General features: G+C 39.8%; 1 protein-coding gene across 1 annotated transcript in view; it reads left to right on the top strand.

Annotated features, from left to right (window-relative positions):
• Nucleotides 1–23,198, top strand: part of ostm1 (osteoclastogenesis associated transmembrane protein 1) — a 56,268-nt gene that overhangs the window by 3,764 nt on the left and 29,306 nt on the right. The window contains exons 2-4 of the mRNA XM_052025441.1: nt 8,340–8,494; nt 15,421–15,527; nt 22,615–22,722. Coding sequence (XP_051881401.1) covers nt 8,340–8,494; nt 15,421–15,527; nt 22,615–22,722 — 370 coding nt within the window. The remainder of the gene's footprint in view (nt 1–8,339; nt 8,495–15,420; nt 15,528–22,614; nt 22,723–23,198) is intronic.

Below are 23,198 nucleotides of genomic sequence, written 5' to 3'. Positions count from 1 at the left end.
ACTGCAGCAGAACAACTTCCATATTTTATGAAGTCCTTCACTGGGGCAAATCGCTCAGGGGCGCTTTGGGATGTGAAAGCCACTAAATTAATACAGATATTTATTTCTTTTATAGCCTTTGCAGGGGGAGAAATATCGAACAGATACGTCTACCCTGAGATGTTTGCTCAAGATAGAAAGGTTTACTTACATGGAACATATTGAAACTAAGTTCAAGGATACGCATTCCATGATTTCTTCAAATGAGAGTAGCATTTCCGCTCTTAACACAATGAGATAGTGTCAGTGCTTATTTTCCATGCAACTGTTCCATAAATTTATTTTAAAAACATTTGATACATAAAGATTTTCTAACCAAAGTTGGGAGGAATCCACACAGTAGGTACAATATGACGTGTATTTTCTTTTCTCCCCGGGTTATCCCACAAGGCTAAAGAACGTAAGAGAGGAATAGCAACAGAAAATCTTTCGGTGCCGGCAGGGTGCCACCGGAGCTACAAACTACAAGCCCGCAACATTGGGACACAGAGCACTGTAGAGTTTCCCGCCAGGATCACTGGGCGCGTGAGAACACTGATTTTTAGATCGAAGGGAAGACGAAGTGCGAAGGACCCCACTCACAGTTGCAGTTCTGTCAATGGCCCAGTAAACTGGTGGATAGTGGGGTTTAGTTCCATTGGCAGGGAATGGAGTCCTATTAGCAGACGTTTTATATCTTGGAATCAACTTGACCGCGAGAAATATCGCATAACCGCTTTCTTGGAGGCACGTTGTTAGTCAGGGTTTAATAATGCACCTCACTAATAGCCAGTAAAATGTTAATACACTTCAATTACAGTAGATAGTAGGCATACTGTAATATTAAATGTTTGCGTCGTCGGATGATTTTACCTCATGTTTTAGCATCTCCGAGCCTCTAAAGCCAAATGGAAACGGTAAGATAGGGTTACCAGAAGGTTACAGGTGACCCGAGGGGGACCTCCATCCCTTTAATAATACATTGCCTCTGGCGCTGACACCTCGAAGGTGTTGGTGGGATAAGTTGTGAAATAAATTATAAAGCAGTTTGGGTTTATTTCTGCAACGTCGCTCTACACTGTGGCCGAACCTGCTGCAGGTCGGGATACGGCAAATCTATCTATTTGGGGCAAATTGTCAGTGAGAAACTTCCGCTCGAACTATTTTAGACAAAACTTTCCTGTTGAAATGGATAAATCCCGCCACATGAAGGTCTGAACAATGGCCGAATGCAGTGTGGTGGCTGTGGCCGAGCTGGCTCGGCGCTCACAAAGAGCGGATTAATTGGTGCCTTGGCTGACTGATTCGAGATGGCTCCAGTCATTCAGCACCGCGGGGAGTCCCATTGTCCCCCGCCTGATTCCGAGTTTTCACAAACTCGAAACAAAAGTCAATTTCTTTTCAAAATCATCCCCGTGTTTTTGGTCTATGAGGTGACTTGTCGGAGTGGCGGGCAGGCTAGAAGCTTGACTCTCCTTTGCGTCTAGGTACGCCTCTAATGAGTGTGAGAAAATCGCCTTTTCTTGCAGACACAAGTACAGGAATGTTCTGGCACACGGAAAGTGCAAAGGATTTGCTGCAAATGCTGATTTGTGTTGATACAGAGAGTCACATGAAAAGCGGTGTACTGTACAGCCAAATGCTAAATTTCATTCATTATTAGAGGGGAGAGGCGGGGAGGGTGTGTGTGTGTGTGGGGGGGGGGGGGGGGGGGGAGGGGGTGGTGGCTCTGCTAAACTAGAGTTTGTATTTCACTGACTGTATCTCAGTTTGAACCTGGACCTGGTTTCTTTTTTTCTTGTGTTTGGAACACCCCACCCGCACCATCACTTGCGCGATTTTGGGTCGTGTACAGAGCAATTTCAGGAATCCAGGGAACAAACATGGCGGCATGTAATATTACTATCCGTCTGATTTGACTAAACAATCAACTGACCCTTTCTACAATCAAATTACCGCCTTGTACATGTGTCTGTGGTCATTTAAAAATGCTATAAGGCAGCACCCCCCTCTCGAAAACCGCAATTACCCACCAAGAATAGTGAACTGGGATGAGGTTATGATCCTGGCAGAAATGTATATGTGTGTGTGCAGCCGCAATCAGGCCTAAATTGAGTCTTTTTGTCCTTAATCTCTCGTTCGGTCCAAAAAAAAGTAAGTTTACAAGTCGCAGCACAAAGCCTCTCTTCACTTTTAGGTTGGGGAGACCTGGGTGACCTACGAAAGTTAATTAGGAGGTTAACAAAGAATAAGCTGGAGCAGAATACATCAGCTCTCATCTAGTGGAAGATGTTATCTATTAATTAGGAAAATCGTTAAGGTGGCTTTATTGTCGCGTATAAAAACTGCGGTTGGCGGTCAACGGTTTGATCCGCGCATCTCAACAATAATGTCATTTGGTTAAATTGAGGAGGGGTAGAGTTGCTCCTCTTCCCTTGTCCCAAACCTTATTCCCGTTCAAAATCGATGAGTATGAGTTTCAAGAAATATAGTCGAATTAAGTAGTCGACAATTGTCCCGGCCTTGTTTCGCAGGACGTCCAAACATACTTTGTCCATGATGTAATCGGCGGAACCTGTGGGAAGAGAAGTAACCTGGTAATATGACAGACTATTAAAAGTTAACATTACCACTCTCAAGCAAAGTTTGTTTTACTATATCCTTCTCAACAGACTCCAGCTGTTTATAATGCAAAAAGGCCCGAAAACATTTTTTTTCCGGCACAGACTACCAAAGAGAAGACGTGTACAGTAGTTTAATTGCTTGCGTCTAATTAACTTGCCGATTCTTTTATGTTCCCGTAACTGAATGGGAGCCGCATTTTATATTTATATCAGTTCATTGTATTATACACTCCGTGATTTGTTAAATCATAAAAGCGTCCCCACGCCAATTAAAACTCATTATGTGGCAGACACCAACATTAAAATTACGGCCAGTGCATCTGCCATTGCAAATACAGTAACTCCAGTAGGCAGTCTATAGATTGTTGCAGTATATATACTTATGCATATGCATGTATCTGATACGCATTTGCTCCATCTACAAATTGATAAAGTTTTAATCAGTGTTGTAGCTCTGAGGTTTCACACTGAGAAGGTGACCCGCGCCGCCACTTCTGCAGCTTCAACTATACACTTGTGGCATCTATAGAACTATGGAAACAGAGGGCATGAAGAGTTCCTGAGAGGCTTGGTTCAGACTGGAAGTTGCAAGGACCAGTTTTTAATTGCTTTGAATGGAAGGTTGTCCCCCTCGGCGCATTGTTGACACGCGCGTACACTTATTTATTTATTTCCATGTAATGTCCCGCACTTTGTGCTCTATTTCCCCACCCCTTGCGCCAAACACAGTTATTACCTACGCTGCTTGTTGAATTCTCATTTGTCTCTATCTACACTCAATTACTACAGTTGAAAGTATTATTATTGCATCGAAAATACCTTCAAATGCAACAATAGATACGGACCGGTAAATAGTGGGCTTTGTGCCTTAATATTAGTAAACGGAGCGACATATCAAACACCATCATCATTTTTAATTATCACCAATAAATATTCTACATTTTTTAAGCAGTCAGAGGGCGGCAACTGACTTTATTTAACTTCGGTACAAATTAATATTAATTCAAGCTTTTAAACTGGGAATAGAAGTAGGGAAGAAGATGCCAAGCTTTTAAAATATGTAGCCAGAAGACTGAAGGAGACAATCATTTGTGGGATTAAGGAAAAGAATGGGTTACACTTTGAGAAATGTAGGAGCGAACACTATTCAGGTTGCAAAGGAAGGCATACCTTCACACGAAGGGTTAGCTTAAAAAGATGCTCCTTCCTACCTCTGCAATTCACAAACACGATTTCGACCATCAATAAACAAGCTGCATGAATTTCAATGCTATAAAATACACTTAAAATTAATGTAAGATATTAACTAATGCTATTTATTGCGTGTGTCTGCTATACATCTATAAACAAACAGGGGTTTTATTTGGCAGCCCTGTCGTGTATTATAGCTAAACCGTGGTATAACGTGGGTATTTGCTTTTTTAAAAGAAAGGTATGACAAACATACGGAATAAAATGTCATTCCTGTCCAAAGAAATTAATTACTACCTACTTGATTGGATGCTAGTACCCCGTTTCCAAGAATTCATGGATTGTAGCGTTTGACTATGTTTCTAAATGCTGGAGTAATTAAAATAAAACAAAGGGAATTGGGTCATTGTGATTTTGCCTTTATGTGACTCACACATTTGTTTCGGTATAATTTATTCTGGCAAGGAGACAGATGTGATTTTTTGAATCCAATGTACTGTACTCTGGATAACACTAGGAAGGTCCTGGTTATCAAACCTCAAGCACTGTCTCTCCCACCCACCCCCCTCTCTCTCACACACACTCACTCACTCAATCTCCCTCTCTCTTCCCTCTTCTTCTTAGGTAGTCCCTCGGGTTCGAAGATGTGTTCCTTCCACTCCGCTTTTGTAGATTCTCAGGTGCTGATGTGGGAACCAGAGATGGGGCAGGGTGCCTGGCCTGACGGGCGGGTGGGTAGCTTGTGAGGTCTGCCTCTTTCACATCCCTGTGATATCTCCGCCTTTGAACAGGAACTGTTTTATCACACCCGATCCAAGACATGAAAAATCCACTCAAGTAATTTAAGGGATTCAAAACAACTGTAAGGAAGCTGCAGGAAGCTGGTAAATGCAAAGCGGATATTTAAAGGCCCGTCTTTTGTTGGGGATTTCTGATGTCGGCCACATGGGTTTTCAGAAAGTCACATTATTGTAACTTTAAGACATTTAAAATCTTTGAAAACGTGACAGACCATTGAAATGTGATACATGGATTACTATTTCAGGATTAAAGCTACTAAAATCCAGGTACAGTTTTTACTTCAGAAAGTCATTTCTAGAGGTTGCGTGTTTAGTATCATGAAATTAGGTGGATGGTATCTATTTTCCTAATGACAAGCCCTGACTATTGCTAGACTCATTTCCCGCAGATGCTGCGCGTTCCCTTTTCAAAGAGACCTTTTCACACGAGTCCCAGTATTACAGTTCATGAACCATTCAAGCAATTGACCAGCATGAACCTCCCTTGAATCGCCTAATCTGATGGGTGGATCTATGTGTTTTGTTGCTTGTCAAAAACAATCACCCCTCAGCCCATTACATTTACAGCACGTCGTCCTTTAATTGGTGTAACACACTGAGAATTGAAAAGAAGAAAGTCCTACCAAAGAACCCGAGTGAATGAGCCCCGGCGCAAAAAAATGTGGGCTCGTTGTTCTTCAAAGGTTGAGACTTGGCCACTAACAAGGAGGTAAACAGTTATTTAAGGAGCAATTTCACGAAAACGCAAACCAATGCACCTCCTCAGAGGTGCTCCGGCGGACTGGGCTATTGCTACTCAGGCAGAGAACTAATTGGAAGAAGCGAACTCCAGGAGTCTACAGAATGACTTTCTGTGTGTGTGTGTGTGTGTGTGTGTGTGTGTGTGTGTGTGTGTGTGTGTGTGTGTGTGTGTGTGTGTGTGCGCGCAAGAGATGGGTGGGGTGGTTGGAGAGTGGGGGTTGAACTGCTGTAATAATGTTCAGTGCTCTGCTGACATGACAATCATGATTAGTTTGATGAACGGGCTGCTGAAGTCTACGTTGCTGTGGGCCAGAGTGTGGTGTGCTACACTTTTCCAGGGGTCCCGCCCCCACCCCCCACCCCCTCACTACTTCGTATCACGTCATCGGCCGGCAGAACTTGTTAGCAAGATCTGATTCTCCGTTTAGCAGAGTTGAAATAAGTCAGTTCCCTGACTTTTCAGAGACGGGACGTCTTCCACCCGCTCCTGTGTCTCTTTTGAAGGAGGTATGGGGGCTGGGGCCAGGGAGAGGGTGACCGACACAAGCTGGACCAGCACAAGATGTGCTACCATCTTAGAGGCGACCAGCAGCGAGGAAGTCAAAGCCGCCTTTGTGCGCTTCTCTCGGCTGCGTGTTTGTTAATTATCCCCCTGTCTGAACCCCAGAGAACCACCCAGTTTACTGAGTAGGCAGACAGCACACACTTAGTGAAGATTAACTTTGATTAGGTAATAAAAAAAACTTCATCCCTCAACAACTTTTCACTCGAGTCCCTACGTGAGTCTATAAACCAGCCGGCAATAGAATAGCAGATAATTATTTCTGTTTAAAATCACCACTCGGTATATTTAGTCTAATAAATGCTCTTCAACCCGTAAAAGTCATCGTCGAATTCCGTTATAAACTATTATCTACAGATTCTTTCGGTCTGGTCGTATCCCCATCTGTGGCTTTTTTTATTGGCAAGAATCACATACCATGAATCAAATGATTATCTACCTAATTTCCAAGCAGATTATGTGTACGACTGTAGTCTGTGCACTGAAAACGATGTAGGTTTGCGCCAGTTCCCAACTCCCAGAATTGTAATCCGTCAAAAAAAAACCTATTGATAATTGAGCGTTACTTTTAAAAACGTTAGAGGCAATTTACGTGGATCCCTTTTTTTCACTGAATACGTTTCACCAAAAACGCCTTTATTATGCGCCTCAAACAGCCTACTTGATGAGTTGGCTGGCACAAATCAGTTCTTAGCAATCCCTTGATCCACGTCAATTGTCATATAGAGTTGGGGCACTTTGACCGCGAATAGTGGTGAAGTCAGAGCTAATCCTCTGAAGGAATCACGGGAAAAGAAAAGCAACAATAACTAAGTCAAGCGTAAAAAATGAAAGAGAAATCTCTATTATCAGTCACTACATTTCCCAGCTATGTAGTGAAAAATAAGCTATTTTGTCATTCGAGTCAGACACCTAGAGAAGAATATGAGGTCGTGGTGGGTTGGGAGACTCACACGACGTATAGAATAATATTTCAGACTAAAAGATCTCACATTTTGAACAACCCGCTTCCTATCTCCCATCCACTATTACCATTAAATATACTGTGCCTTTACTTCATATTAACAGGGCATACGGACCCTTTGTACACAATAACCAAAGGTAAATTTGAAGGATTTATAAGAGTCAGACAGACTTCTGTCGTATAATTTTAAGATGCATTGGGTAACTTGCAATTCAGTTGTGTTCACCCCGCAGAACACACACCGGCCGTATAAATACTTAGTTATATGGTTACTCTGTTTTCTAATAAAAAATGGAAACCTTATGCATTTAATTATGTCTTGTTCCCTATCTGTGGCAACAGGAAAAATGTAGGTCTCCCCATCCTCATTCCCGATCGGTTCCTTCTGCGTGTAACCTTTAGTCCCTGCATTGTTGTATTGGACATGAAAAATAGTTACACACACCAGAATTCAGGATTGTCGAGTGGCTTTATTATTAAAGTGAAAGTCTTCTTTTGATAAACCGCTGCAAACATTCGCAAACTTTCTTTGTTGGGTCTTTTTCATTTTGTTTTTAAATGAACGTTATATATCTAAATTCATTGCCTTTTCGCGAGTTGACTTCTTAAGGCCGCGTTGAGGAGAATATACATAAATAAAACCAACGTGGACTGTATCATTCCTCCATCTCGGCGCTTATCATAAAGCGGAGTGAATTAAGGGAAGTATTTATCCCCACAATTGAAAGACCGCTTCGTCCCAATGGTTCTTCGGCTTCACACTCGCTTTTTAACATCAGTATTCAAACTAGAGATCGATTTGAATTAGATTTGGTTTCTGTTTTAGTAAAAGGCGCGAACACAGTTAATGCCCGACTGATCATTTTCTTTATATATTTCATTTATATATATTAACATAATCATTTAGTTTATAAAAAGCCTAAATTTTATGTTCTGCTACAGATTTGCATAAAAGCGTTTCTGCATCACCCAAGCACTTGAAACAGTGCTTGAAGCTTACAAGACACTCTGCAATCCTAATTAGTGATTTTTGTCCTCTTGTACTGGGCTCGGTATCTCATGCAAATTAACACTTCATTGCAAGCACGATTACATTCATGCAAAATTAACTGCATGTTATCCTTAATAATATGCTGAGATTCTCTTATCTCGGCTTCCTTTTCACAAAAAAGTCCTGATTACTTTAATCAATACACAAAAAAATGAAAGACTAGCAATAAATATTGTTTAGTGGTATCTCAGAACCCAACGGCCTTCAGATCATTTTACAGCTCTCATGTATAATGACACACTGTAACTTCAAAAAAAGTTATGAACTATAAATTCAAATGCAATTTTTTGAAAGGTCAATAACGCCCTCTGTTTTTATTTTGAGACAGGAAGTTTCCTGCTGCATTTCGCGATCTCGACCATGACTATTTTTAAACGGTGTGTTTTAGGTTGGCAATCAACGATCCTGTCATTGAACCCGGAGCAAAGCACAGGTCGCACTTAGAGAAACAGTGTTGCCCTCGAAAGTTCAGGGTAACCGAACAGGCGGCATCGTTTGCGCGAGGCTGTCGCAATGCGAAAACAATGCACAATGCAACAAACAGTAAGCCAGTTATATTACAACATTAAGGGGAAAAAAGGGCATTCAGGTGGTTTGGCTCAAACGAGTGACTCCACTGTTGGAGCAGAGCATTATTAGAATGTTAATGCACGAGTAGTTAAAAAAGACATTCATTATTTACAAGAACTATTACTTTAAATCTGGAGTGTGTGCTTGAAAGCGGCACACTCGTTCGAATCTCACTTTCATTGGTTTCACCCGACACCTCTCAGGTACTTGCCTTTTGTGTTTCAGTCTGCCTTACTCAGTTTGCCAGGACCTATTTGTGAATTCCTCACATTCTGCAATAAAGGTATTTACTGCTACAAGATGACCCAGCTCCCTTAATTCTGTTGTGTAGCTTGAAACATTCTATTTTTTATCGGCGTGGAGAGAATACCTCGCGGTTGTTTGAAAATTACCTCGACCGAAGAGTTACTTTGCTCTCAAGTCCACTGGAAACGTTTTGACCGGTGCAGACGGGCGGTTGTGTATCGGTCTTCTTGTGGTTTCTGATAACTGGCCGATAACTTTCAGCGTGTATCAATATTTAAGCGAGATCCCGCCTTCTCGTCCTCCAATAGTTTTAGAACCTTAAGTCAGAATATGTCTTTTTCTTCTTTTAGAAATGCTTAGTTGGTTATTAGAGATTTAAGGATAATTAATAGACGACTCAATAAATGGATCTGGTGGTTTTAATAACTGGGTCAGGAATGTTGACTTCTAACTGATTCTCCAAAAGATTAACTGGGATATCCACAATGGACCTACTACTCTTTCCAGACTCACAGGAAGGGAAATAAAAATAACAGGAGTATTATTGGAAATGGTCAGCAGATCATGCAGCATGCGAGGAGCGAGAAACAGAGTTGACGTTTTAGGTTAGTAAACATTTCACTGCGACTGGAAATTATACGCATGCAGCCCCAGCATACCTCCCAAAGCCATATTATAACAACGACAGTTAATTTATGGGCTGTGACACACTTCAGAACACTAAAATAAACCGCTTAATCTCCTAAATACTCCCATCACAATAAACTCCACTGTTGAAAAAAGACAGTAAAGAAAGTTACATCATGTTTAGTGTCACGTCTCACTTCGAAATGTCATCGTTGCAATGCAAGACATTCTAAAATATCTGTTCAGTCTTAAGTCCAATGTTATCAATACTAATTTACTTCATTTCAAATTTCCGGGCCTGCTGGTGTTCTTTCTAATTTTGTATTTAGTCTGTAATTCCTTTCAACTTTGATTAGTATAATGCTACTTCATGGGATGAAATCACAAAACCGCGTTACTGTTACTTTGACCCCAACGATACTTCCAAGCTCCTACACGCAGATTGTATCCCAGTAATTGCACATTACATGTAGAAGTATGTTTATTTTTATAAATATAGTTTTTATAATTCTGACAAGTCGAGGTAGGACTAAGAATTTGGTCTGCACTTTTAGTGGGATTCAATTTTGTTCTTTTTTTAGTGTCTGGTACACGTACACCCGACAACTGAGTTCCAGTCGAAACAAGAATAAAAATAACTCCACACAGAGCAACATCTTGTCCGCCCACTATGTTGTATTTTTAATGCCTTCTGCAAGGATTTTGGAAGATTTTTGTTTGCCTATTGGGTTATTTGTCTAAAATATTCAATCTTATTAATAAAGTTTCGCTTCACTATTAAATCCTTCTTTTTCCATAAACTTCCTATGTCGACGATATCTTAATCATCTGATCTCCAGAGAAAAGTCTTTTCTAACCTTTTCCCTGTCCTACAAGTTAAAACAGGCTGCTTATCCAACCTTACAACTTATATTAATTTTTGATTTGGTGCTTTCCTGAGCATGATGGCAGAACTGTTAGCCCAGTAGGTTAAGAGTTCAGATCCCATTCCAGAGATCTTAGCTCAAAATCTAGCTTTACACGCCAATACACTATTCAGGGAGCAATGCACTTTTGGCGGTACCAGGCTTCAAATGAAATGCTGTATTGAGGAACTGTTAGTTCGACATAAAAGACCTCATGACGTTACTTTGAAAGAAAGCAGGAAAATTATCTCTGGCATCATGGTTAACATTTATCTTTCAAAGAACAATGAATCTGGTTATTAACTCATTGCTGTTTATGGGACTTCTCTGTGTTCAGTTGTTTGCTGCTTCTCCTACTTTGTTATTGCCCCGCAAAGGCATGTTATTGGCTGTAAAGCATCAAGTATTCAGTTTGTGAAAAACGCTGTCAGGCAAGATTTTTATGTTCTTATTTTCAACAAAAATTTCTAACATCATTATCTTTCAATATTACTTCAAAAAATGACCACCATTTCTGTTGTGAATTGGTTCTATATATTTATCATGGACAAGAAAAATCTAACTTGATTTTTGCTAAACCAAAACCATTGCAGTTGTTGGAAATCTGAAATAAAATTAAAGTTGGAAATGCTGAGCGGATTGGGTAGCATCTGTTGGGAGAGAAACAACACGTTGTAGGTTGAATACCTTTCATTAGAACTGGAAAAAAGTAGAGGTAAAATGGGTTTTAAGGTGCAGAGAAAACACAAAGGAAGCAAGGTCTGTGATGTAGCAAGACGCTGGGGAGGTCAAGTGACAAAAAGCATGATGAAGATTGTGAAGTAAGGTGGTCGAGCATTATTGAGTCCCAAGAGGAAGATTTAGAGGAGATTTTTTTTTGCTTTCTGATGTCATACCTCATTCCTATTTCACTAAAGACCTTCACCACTCTCATTTACCTGGCTCCTTCATCCCTTTTGTCATTTAATCTCTTCTGTCCTCCACCTTATTGCAGACTTTTGTTCTCCCCTCCCATTCCTTGCTCCTTTTCTGTGCTTTAGAACACATTTTCTTCTATTACATTCTGATGTGTGGTGTTTCTTCACAGATGCTGCACGATCTGCTGCAAATTTCTAGTCATTCTGCTGGTTTATTTAAGCTTAGTTAGTTTATTACTTCTTTTTCCTTTTCCTGTGCTCATAATCCCAGTAATGTTTGCAATTTAGTCAAATAGCCTGGCATTGCCTTTGCCCTTTTTTCTGAATGCTTTACATAAAGAGGAGTAAGACCCAGAATCTTGCTTTTTGTTTCTTTTCTGAATCTTTCCCAATACCTCCCTTGTTTGCAAATTGTGTATCCAAAATCATGCCGAGTATTCCAGATGTGATCTCAACAAAACAAAATACATGGGGTTAGAATAACTCATTTTGAAGCAATCAATTCTCTTTGTTATGCAACAGCATGTGATTAAGGACTTTATTAATAACTTCACAATAACAACTTTCAATAAAGGCTATCAATCACTTTCTTATTTCTTTTTTCCACTATTTATGACAGACACCAATTATAATTGCTAATGAATAATGAACACTGCTTGGTATAATTTTTATTCCTTTATGTTAATTTAATATTATTATTTTAATTATGTTTGCCTGTTTAGTATGAACTATTAAAACATTAGGCAGCCCAATAATTCCTGAAGTTTTAATGGTGACCCCCCCACCCCATACAATAAGGCATTGGGCAGAATGGTAAACATTGAGTGTTGTCTGATTCCAGAGTCTGGCCCATCTATTTCAATATTCAATTCAATGATCATATTCAAAGATTATCAAACATTATGTGGACTTCACTGCCTAAATGTTTTGATTGATGGTGTTATTCTAATTCTGTTAAAAAAAACTGCAGATTTCAGCTGGTAGCTGAAAATTTTAATGATGAGCTTCCTTCAAAGACAAGTAATTGGTTGTGTCTGTGTGGGGCTAAGGTTATCTGGTCTCACATTTAAACAGAGCAAGTACAAAAAAAAGAGGTTGAGACAATTAGGGACCTTGTGGAGTTTTGATTTCAATTGCCCCTGAATTAGTTTTGTTCCTTTTAGTTTTGTCTAGTTTGGGGGAGTCAACTTTAGCCAGGAAATCTGGCAGTATCACTGCCTCGAAGGGGAGAATTTTGAATAAATCCCTGATGGATTAGATTTCCCAACTCCACTGGGTGATTTCAAGTAAAATATAGTTCTTATATTCTGTGACCAATGAATAGGATTTTGTTTTAATTTCCCTGATTATATTGTCCTTGTCTCCCCATACTTCATATTCTTTCATTGATATGCATCACGAAATGGCTATTATTTCCTCTAACGTGACATTCCTTTAAATCACTTTCCTATCAAAATAAAAATTATTTTCTCTTCTATACTCTCATATTTATTGGGTATTTTATCATATAATCAAACAATTAAGTGATCACCAAAGCCAGGGTCTCCTTCTTACTCCAAATTATAGATACTTTTTTTTGTGGATTTCCAATAATAAACTTGTAACATTCACCTATTACCATGCTTTATGCATTGATGTAAGAAGCTGTACATATTTCTTTGTGTAATGTTTGTATTTTCACTTCTGACTTTCACTTGTGCTTTATCTACTTTTTAGGTACCGATGAGTATTCCAGCGTAATATCTACTTAAAAACAAGTCTCACATGTTTATCTTAAATTATTGTGCGCATAGGTGTTTGTATTTGTCTTGAATGTGCTTATGCCTGTCTGCACATATTGATATATGTCTCTATATGATTTATAAGTTCATATGTAGTTTTCTGTGTCTTGTGTGTATGCATAACCGTGTATTGATAAATGTCCACGTTTATTAGTGTGTTCTTCTGTGTGTCTTTAAATACGTGTTTGTTTCTATTATGTATCTAGCTAACTGATTGCCTGTAGGCATGTCTCTACTTATGTGTAGTATAAAACAAAGGCGACTCCTGGTGGCCATAGAAAGCCTTACCTCCTCATGGTTCCAGCAGTTCTCAGTCTAATTTGGGTTTAAGAGTATGAGGTTAGTTACTTGAATACAACCAAGGTTTCTTGTGAAGTGTAAGTGGCTTACAGAACTCCAAGGATGAGAGAAGCACTTAACTGGCTTAGTGCTTGGCTGTACTAGAACATATCATGTTGAGTCAATTATAATAATCTAAAGGTAATTCTGAAATCTCTGTGTGTCAAGACCAACAGGTATCAATTTCAATGGATATAGTATGATAAAATGCTGCCATTATAACTTCTGAGGTTCACAAAGCAGTTCTTCGTTACAGGCAGGGGATGTTTAAGCCCATGTGAATGTCTTTTGTTGCAATCAGGTTTTCTTGGTGAAATTGAATTTCTGTTTAGCCATTCATGAGCTTCAGATGGCTTTGGACAAAAGTAGGGTGAAGCCAAAGGAATTGCTTGTGGCCTGGCATATTTTCATGACACACAGTAACAAAAATTCCTCCCCCACAAAAATAACTACAGACTTACCCTCAGGGATCCTGGGGGTGGGCTGCAAACCCTAACCCTAACCCTAACCCTAACCCTAATCAGAAGAGCTACTTCAACTAGTCCTTTCCTTTATAAAAAAACAATTGGGGAATCATCCAATGATAGGTTTGAAGGGAGGGGTTTGCCACACTATAAGAGACATGATACACAGGTGTTTCTTTCTAATTTCAGTTTGCCATCCCTCCATGGGCAGGCATGAAAGATCAGCCAATGCAGGTTTCCAGGATAGAGGAGCCCAATCAGCCCATTGAACCTGTGCTAAACTTATCCATGAAAGCTCCATGATACTGTACTAATCCCACACTTCTCTCAATGTTTCTTTTATTAACATACTTTGTTGACCATATATGTTATTAATATATATTATCAGTATTTATAATGTATAATGATATTATATTATTATTAATAATAACATTATTAACATATTTTATTAACATATTAATTGTTTTCTTTTTAAAGGTTATTAATGATCCTTCTTTTGCCACTGCTTCTGGATGTCTCTTTAGGTTCTAACAATTCAGCATGTCGGAACACCTGTTAATATTTATTCTTTTGTTGTTGGTGTTAAATTTAAGAAGTCTGAGATTGTAACAGTCTGTAAATATGGTGCCAAATCCATCTCTTTGTCCACATTTATTTGTACATATGCATGAATAAATATGTGAATAAGGTTGGGTTTACAAATCATTCCTGTAAGTGATGATGTGTTTCACTTCTTTTAGTTAATAGTAAATTGAACAAGGACAATAAATAGCACTGAGAACTGAGGCTAAAGATATTCATATTTTGCTCTGAAGCCCAATGCCAGTTCATTTGTTCATACACAGCTCAAGCAGATTGTAATCCTAAACTAAAATATGATTATTTCACGTATAATGCAACTCCTTAAAATTCACTTACTCTTCTATGAAATAAAACAATGTGGAACATAGTTTCTCATGTTGCAGCAGAAAAGTTTCACTTCTAAACATCTTTTATCAAGAATAAGAAATGCTGCAGAGTAAAGTGATTGCATAATTGCATGCACCAGTTTCTGGAATAGTAATTTCTCATCATAAATTGATTAACTTTAACTTTTAAATGTTTGATATATTTTAATGTGACATATAATTTATATGTTTTAATTACAATCTGAGGACACATTCTTTTGTCTTGATCTGTTTTAATAATTTAATTCCTCTTCCCACTGAAAGAGATTTTAAAGAAAGAAATGATAAAGCAAAAACGTTTCATAAACCAGTCACCTCATTCCCTTTTATTAATTATGCATTCATAAAAATGTTACATTTTAACTCCAGATGATTTCTTTCAGTATAATTCTCAGTGTTTACTGTTTATAGTGAAGTTTCTTCTACAAATGCAGATCGAGTGAGTTTAAGTTGTCATCACTAGATGTTATCTGTGGATTACTCATTATTTGACACAATTTTATCATTACTTTTTGACTGTTTCACAAAAACTACTCAAATAGTTCTAGTATTTTCTATTTATGTTTCAGATTTCTTCAACAAGATTACTTTCCTTTTATTTTGTACCTTAATCTTGTTGTTAATATTCTTTGGGGTTTTAATCATTCCCTTTATTTTCCCATATATTTGTCAGTATCAGGACCACCTGTCTTTGTAACCTTGCTCAACTCTGTTCCCGTCTCAGCTGATCAACCACTGAAACCCTCAACAATGTGTTTTGATTATTCTAAGGCTCTCCTGGTGAGCTTCCAAAATTGCACCCACCATAAACTTGAGCTTATCTCAAAACTCTGCTAACTATAACCTTCATCATACCATTCACCATCACATTTGAGGTCACTGACCTACTTTGACTCACAGATCATCAATGACTAGGTGTTAAAATTCTCCTCCTTGTTTCAAATCCCTCCAAATCCCTCATCTCCCTAATTCTAAAACCTCCTCCAGCCTTATAGTCCTCCACTTCTGGCTGTTGTGCTGAATTTGCAATTACCTTGGAGTCAGAACCACTGACAACTGGTGAAAGGTATACTTAGCTTTTTTTAAAAATGCTTAATTGCAAAGACAATATAAAAGCATGCACACCTTGCACAGAAGAATGCTTGTCAAGACATGAGGTGATCAGTCTTCCTTTATTCTCTGGGTCCCTGATTCAGGCTCTCCTTCTGAGTGTTGTTCATAGGGTCTCTTTGTGATTGAGGTTCTTGTGCAGTTGCAGTTGTAAGGAGCTAAGCCCCATTTCCACGACCCATCTATCCCTTCTCTTCTCCTCCAATGAGATGGTAGCACTTCGACAGTTCTACTTCAGCCATCTTTGTCTTGTTGCAGCTGGACTATTAGTTGTTACAGTAGCACCACCAATTGTGTAGCCTACCATTTATTAGTACGGAGCCAATAAAGTGCAGAGAGTGTAGAACTGATCACTCCTAACAGTTCATACAATGATCTGATTCCCCACTTGGGTCTTATGACCAAGTCTTATTACTTAAGTTTTTCACTGACTTAACCTAGGCCTCTAGTTATCGCTTATTGCCACAGTAACACTCCACCCTTCTGCCTGCTGTTCAGGCTCTAGATACTATTGGAGATGTCTTAGAGTGGACCTACCATTTCTTATCTTACTGCAAGCGGGTGGCCACTTTCTAATTTATTAGACCCCTGAGACTTTGAGCTGTGGTAAAGGGAGCTAACTTCCCAATTCAAAAACATGGTGGTGTTGTTGATATTGAGGAGGGTAGTCCTAGGCTACAGAATTTTATTGATCTGCTGGTAAGCTAGCAGGGCAATGGCTGATGGAATTTAATCCAGATAAATGTGAGGTGATGCATTTTGGGAGGGTCACAAGGGAAGGATGTATACCATGAATGGGAGGGCCCTGAGGAACATAGGGACCTTGGTGTACAAGTCTGAAGATCCCTGATGTTGGCAGCACCTGTATATAGGTGGTGAAGCAGGCATACAGGAAACTTGCTTCATTAGCCAGGGCATATAGTATAGGAGCAGGGAGGTCTTGGTACAACTTTATAAAACACTGGTTAGGCCACAGCTGGAATATTGTGCACAGTTCTGGTCACCACACTACAGGAAGGTTGTGATTGCACTGCAGAGGGTGCAGAGGAGGTTCACCAGGATGTTATCTAGGATGGAATGTTTCAGTTATGAGGACACAATAAATAGGCTGGGCTTGTTTTCCATGGACAAAGGAGGCTGTGGGGGACCTGACAGAGGTATAAAGGTTATGAGAGGCATAAAACACAATAGGTAGTAAGAAGCTTTTCCCCATGGCAGAGGTGTCTAAGATCAGAGGCCATAGGTTTAAGGTGTGAAGTAATTGGTAATTGGTTTATTATTGTCACATGCAACAAGGTACAGTGAAAAACTTTGTTTTGCATGCCATCCATACAGATCACTTCATCACATCAGCACATCGAGGTAGTCCAAGGGAAAAGCAATAACAGGACGCGGAATAAAGTGTTACAATTACAGAGAAAGTGCAGTGCAGGCAGACAATAAGATGCAAGGCCATGATGAGGTAGATTGTGAGGTTAAGAGTCCATCTTATCATACAAGAGGTCTGTTAAGAGGTTTAGAGGGGATCTGAGGAAGAATTGTTTCACCCAGAGGGTGGCTGGAATCTAGAACACACTGCCTGAGAAGATGGTGGAGGCAGGTCACTCACAACATTTAAGAAGCATCTGGACAAGCACTTGAATTGCTAAGACGATGGACAAAGTGCTGGTAAATGGGATTAGAATAGAGGGGTACTTGATGGTCAACATAGACACATTGGGCTGAAGGGCCCATTTCTGTGCTCTATCACTCATCATGCTGCTTGATGAAGCTGGGAGAATGTTAAGATAATTTTGCGAACCTCATGTGAGTTTCAAGCTGCGATCAAACGATCCTGGAGATTCATTCTTTCAATTATGTCATTATCAATCCCCTTGCTTACATTTTCTCCATGTTTTCAGAGAACCTTGCAGACCATTAACCATCCTTGTATGTTTTAACCTCAATATGTTGGTTGAAACTGAAAAAAACACTTGTCCACTCTTCTGGGAGGATTGCTTTTAACCGTCTAACTACCACATAGTTGCTCGTGGATTTTGAGTCTCCACCACCCCATTGTTGGTGATTATAAATTAACTTGCTTAGATCTATTGCTCTAAAATGCACCCTCCTCCCCCATTACTTCTCGATCTCTTCACCTCTCTATTCTCCTTTGAGAAGCATCTTAAAATGTATTCAACCAAGCCTTAAGTTGCTTAATCTGGTACTTCCTCATGTGGCTTGACAACGCTTGTGTATGCTTTTTGCTTGACAATAATGTGCCTTTTAAATGGAAGTTAATATATTGTATAAATGGATATTGTTGTTGTTGCACATTATCTGTGGATTACTCATTGGTTGGTACAAGGCTGTCACTACTTTCCCAATGTTATAGCATTCTATTATCTTGGTTTCACATATTTTGCTTGGATCTATCTCTTGTTCTAACCATTAAATTATCGTTCTCTTTATTTGTCCATCTCTCTGTAAATCTCTTGAGTCTGGTAATGTGTGGTTATACCTGTGCTGGCTCTCATTGGCATTTGATGAGCATTTTGCTCATGGAAGAGCTGTTCAAAAGCCTGGAATGCTACCAATTTGCTGTCTCTGTAATGAATAATATCCAATACTAGGGCCTAATATGAATGTAGAGCAAACAAAAACTGCAGGCTCTGGAAATCCAAAATAAAAATATAAATGCTGGAAGCACTCAGCAGGTCAAGCAGCATAAGGGGCAGGAAAACAGAGTCAAGGACCCTTCTCTCAGAAAATTGTTCAATTTGCATTTTTGCAATAAAAATAACACAGTCACATTACTAATCAAATTACAATTATTTCAAAATTGTCAAACTCTCACCTGGATTTCCAACATCACAATTGCTGTCACAGCCAAGTGGATTCAAGAAAAGAATCTGTGTGCCATTATCATTTAACAAAGGTGATAGGATGCTGAAAGGATGTTTATTGGGCGAATCTAGGAAGAGAACAGATTCAGAACAAGGGGTCATCCATTTAAGATAGCAATGAGGAAGAATTTCTTCTCTCAGAGGATCACAAATCTTTAGATTTCTCTACCCCAGAGAACTGTGGAGGCTGCCATTGAACATATTCAAAGCCAAGATTGGACTATATGTGAGTCAAAGGTTATGGAGATCAGGCAGGAAGTGATGCTGAGTCCAAGGTCAGATCAGGCACGATCTTACTGAGTGTCAGGATAGGTACAGGACTACGTGACCTACTCCTGTTCCCATTTCATTATCAACAGACTCTATCACAACCCATTGTGTTTTCCGTGGGTCTAAAGTGTCATTGCACCTTTGTTACATTTTATAACTAGCAATGTCTTTTCCTGACTCTCTGTTCATAATCTTTTTCTTTCTTTCTATGTGTTGATACAAGTGTGCAAACTACTAACAGTTTTCCTTTTGAAGTTGCAACTTGTTTGAACTTAGCTTTTTATTTTTTTTCCACAGCACTAATCATGCGGGAAGTATGAGAACTGTTCCTGTAATTTCAACAGCACCACACAGAACCTGCTTCCCAGGGTCAGGTGATACTGTTTTCCTCTCTCTTCCTGCAGGGAATTAACATCTTTGCTCAAGACGTAACCACAGTGCCACATGTGATACAAGTAACCTTGCACTGCATTGAAGTCTTCAATACACTGGCAAGCTCAAGCTGCAGGGTCCTACTTTTATTTGTTTATTTTTTTTAATCTCACGCTTTTGGAATCATAGAGATTTGAGAGCCATGATTTTAGAAGCAGGATTGTTAATGATTGTTGGTTGTATTCATACAGAATGCTTAGATCTGCTAATTGGTCTAAAAATAAGTTCCTGTTAAAACACGGCACGTCATCAATGAACTTCACATTGTTCTCTTAACATTCAGTTTTGCCAGTAGGTTGTGGTCATAAGTTCAGGAAAAAAAATCGCAACTGTCAGTCTTACTCTGTCTGTCGATGGGTTTCAGTTATTCATTCTAAAATAACTCAATTTTGTTTGTGAACAAAAGCACTAATACAAAACAAACTCATTTGCTCTACATAAGACTAATCTGGTCCACCACAATTGTTAGCTGCATGTTTCATTTTATCAGAAATTTACTTTACTTTAAGCAACTTGATATCACTGTGCTACAGCAGCTAGTGCTGCTAGCTCAAAGCTCCTGGGACTCAGGTTAGATCCCGATCTCAGATGCTAGTAGGTTAACTGACTACTGTACATTACCCATTGGTGTAGAAAAGTGGCAAAAAAAAAATCAAAAGGGAGGTGAAGGGGATATGAGAGAAAATATGTTGCAGGGGTACAGGGAAGTAAGGAAAGGAAGGATAGTACTAATGGGATTTTTTTTGAGGGAGCTGGCATGGACCTAATGGATTGAATAGCCTACTTTTGTGTCCTAATAAGTGAAAAAAAGGCTATCCATCATTAACAGTATTTTTTGTTATCCTACATTATCCTTTAGAAATAAATAGTCCTCAGAAGACTTATTGGTATTCTGATCAGATTCCATCTAACAAACTGGCTGTGATCATTCAGTTTCTTTATTGTTTGATATATAATTATGTTAGCCTGTCATTTCATGTATATGACTTCAAGTTTCATATGAACAATAACATTTAATTTACAAACCTTTAAAAAATTTATAAGTTTGCAGATGACACCAAAATTGGCGGTGTGGTGGACAGTGAGGAAGGCTGTCTAAGGTTACAACAGGATCTAGATGAACTGGAAAGTGGGTGATGGAATTTAACTCAGACAAGTGTGAAGTGATGCATTCTGGGAAGTTATCCCAGGCCAGGACATGCACAGTGAATGGCAGGGCCCTGGGGCATGTTGTTGAACAGAGAACTTGGGGTACATGTACATGGTTCACTGCTACAGTCAGAGGTTCCCACCTGCTTCAGAAGGACATTTCAGGAACAGTTTCTTCCCCTCAGCCATCAGATTTCTGAATGGTCCATGAACTCTACCTCATTATTCCTTTTTTGCACAGTTTTATTTATTTATTTTTTGGTAACTTATATAATTTTTATGTCTTGCACTGCACTGCTGCTACAAAACAACAAATTTCACAATGTACGTCAGTGATAATAAACCTGATTCCAAAAGTGGCTACAAGTGCAGACAGAGTGGTGAAGGAGGCATGTGACATGCTTGCCTTCATTGGCTGAGGCATTGAGTGTAAGAGTTGGGATGTCATGTTACAGTTGTACAAATCATTGGTTAGGCTGCACTTGGAACATTGTGTGCTGTCCTGGACTAAAAATGTGACTAAGCTAGAGAGAGAGCAAAGAAGATTTGCAAGGAGGTTGCCTGGATTAGAGGTCTTGAGTTATAAGTGGAGAATGGATAGGCTGAGTCTATTTTCCCTAGAGCAAAGGAGACTGAGAGGTTCTCTTCTCTCCTCTCCCATCAGGCAGAAGATACAGGAGCTTGAGGGCAAATACCACCAGGATCAAGGGCAGCTTCTATCCCACTGTGATAAGACTATTGAAATGTTCCCTTATACGATGAGATGGACTCTTGACCTCACAATCTACCTTGTTGTGACCTTGCAGCTTATTGTCTACCTGCACTGCACTTCCTCTATAACGGTAACACTTTACTCTGTACCGTTATTCTTTTAACCCATACTATCTCAATGCATTCTGTACTAATTCAATGTAACTGCACTGTGTAATGAATTGACCTGTATGATCGGTATGCAAGGCAAGTTTTTCACTGTACCTCAGTACAAATGACAATAATAAACCAATACTAATATGAAAGAGGTATACAAAATAATGAGAGACATAGAAAGGGTAGAGAGCCAGAGTCTGTTTCCCATGGTAGGGGTGTCTAAAACTAGAGGGCATGGGCTTAAGGTGAGAGGAAGGAGGTTTAAGGGGGATCCAAGAGGTAAATCTTTTACACCAAGGGCAGTTGGTATCTGGAATGAGCTACCAGAGGAGGTGTGAAGTAAGGAACAATAAATACATTTAAGAGGCATATGGACAGGAACTTGAATGAGCAGGGCATAGAGAGGCATGGAATTAATGCAGGCAAGTGGGATTAGTATACATCGGCATCATGGTCGGCACAGACACAGTGGGCTGAAAGACCTGTTCCTATGCTGCACAAATCTATGACTAATAATAACTATCCACGGCCTCCTCCACTGCCACATTGAGGCCAGACGTAGGTTGGAGGAATAACATCTCGTATTCTACCTTGGTAGTCTCCAACCTGACAGCCTCAACATCGATTTCTCTCATTTCCAGTAACCCCTCCCCTCTTCTCCCCCCATTATATTTTCCCTTCCCCCCTTGTCTTCCATCATTCCTGTGGCCCCCTCACCCCTTCTCTTTCCCCTTCCCTCGCCCTCATGACTTGCCCATCTATTCCCCACCTCCTTCCCTTTATTCCATTGTCCACTGCCCACTCCTATCAGATTCCTTCTTCTTCATCCCTTTGCCTCTTCTACCTATCAACCTCTCAGCTTCTTACATCTTCCCCCTCTCACCTGGACTCACCTATCACCTGAAGTTACCTATCCCCTGCCTGCGTGTGCTCCTCCCCCACTCCCGACCTTCTTATTCTGGCTTCTGCCCTCTTCCTTTCTAGTCCTGATGAAGGGTCTCGACCCGAAATGTCGACTATTTATTTCTCTCCAACAGATGCTGCCTGACCTGCTGAGTTCCCCCAGCACTTTTTGTGTGTGTTACTCCAGATTCCAGCATCTACAGAATCTCTTGTATCTCACTAATAATAACTACATGTTTTCTATATTCCAGATACCTGGTCTAGTTAGCATGATGTTGGGATGGAATGGAGAATTTGATCTAATTGAATGGCAGTGTGCTTGCTTCTCAGGTCCTACATGTCTCTCCATCTCCAACATGGTAAGCAGGAAGCAAGTACTCATTATGATCTGAAAGTCTTTCCCTCACTCCATTAATGCCTATTCAAAGCCCATCTTGCAGCATTTACAATTTAACAACATACTTATTCAGTGAAACCGTAGATCCCGGTTTGACCTTGGTGCCATTGTATTTTCCACCCTCCACCAGCATCATCCTCCATCTGGCTCAACATTGCAGTTCTGTCTTGCATCTCCACCTATGCTCACTCCTTTCTCCATGCAGTTGTAGATGGTGCCAAGTCAATGGCCAAGTCATTGGGTGTATTTAAGGCAGAGATTGATAGATTCTTAATTGGTGATGGGGTTAAGGGTTACAGAGAGATGGCGGGAGAATGGGGTTAAAAAAAAATCAGCCACGATTAGATGGCAGAGCAGACTCAATGGGCCGAATGGCCTAATACTGCTCCTATATCTTATGGTGCCACATCTGCCATTTTGCCTGCTTCCTTTTCACCG

Source organism: Pristis pectinata, chromosome 10 (assembly GCF_009764475.1).
Source record: "Pristis pectinata isolate sPriPec2 chromosome 10, sPriPec2.1.pri, whole genome shotgun sequence".
NCBI classification, from domain to species: Eukaryota; Metazoa; Chordata; class Chondrichthyes; order Rhinopristiformes; family Pristidae; genus Pristis; species Pristis pectinata.
This window is presented reverse-complemented; position numbering and strand designations above follow the sequence as displayed.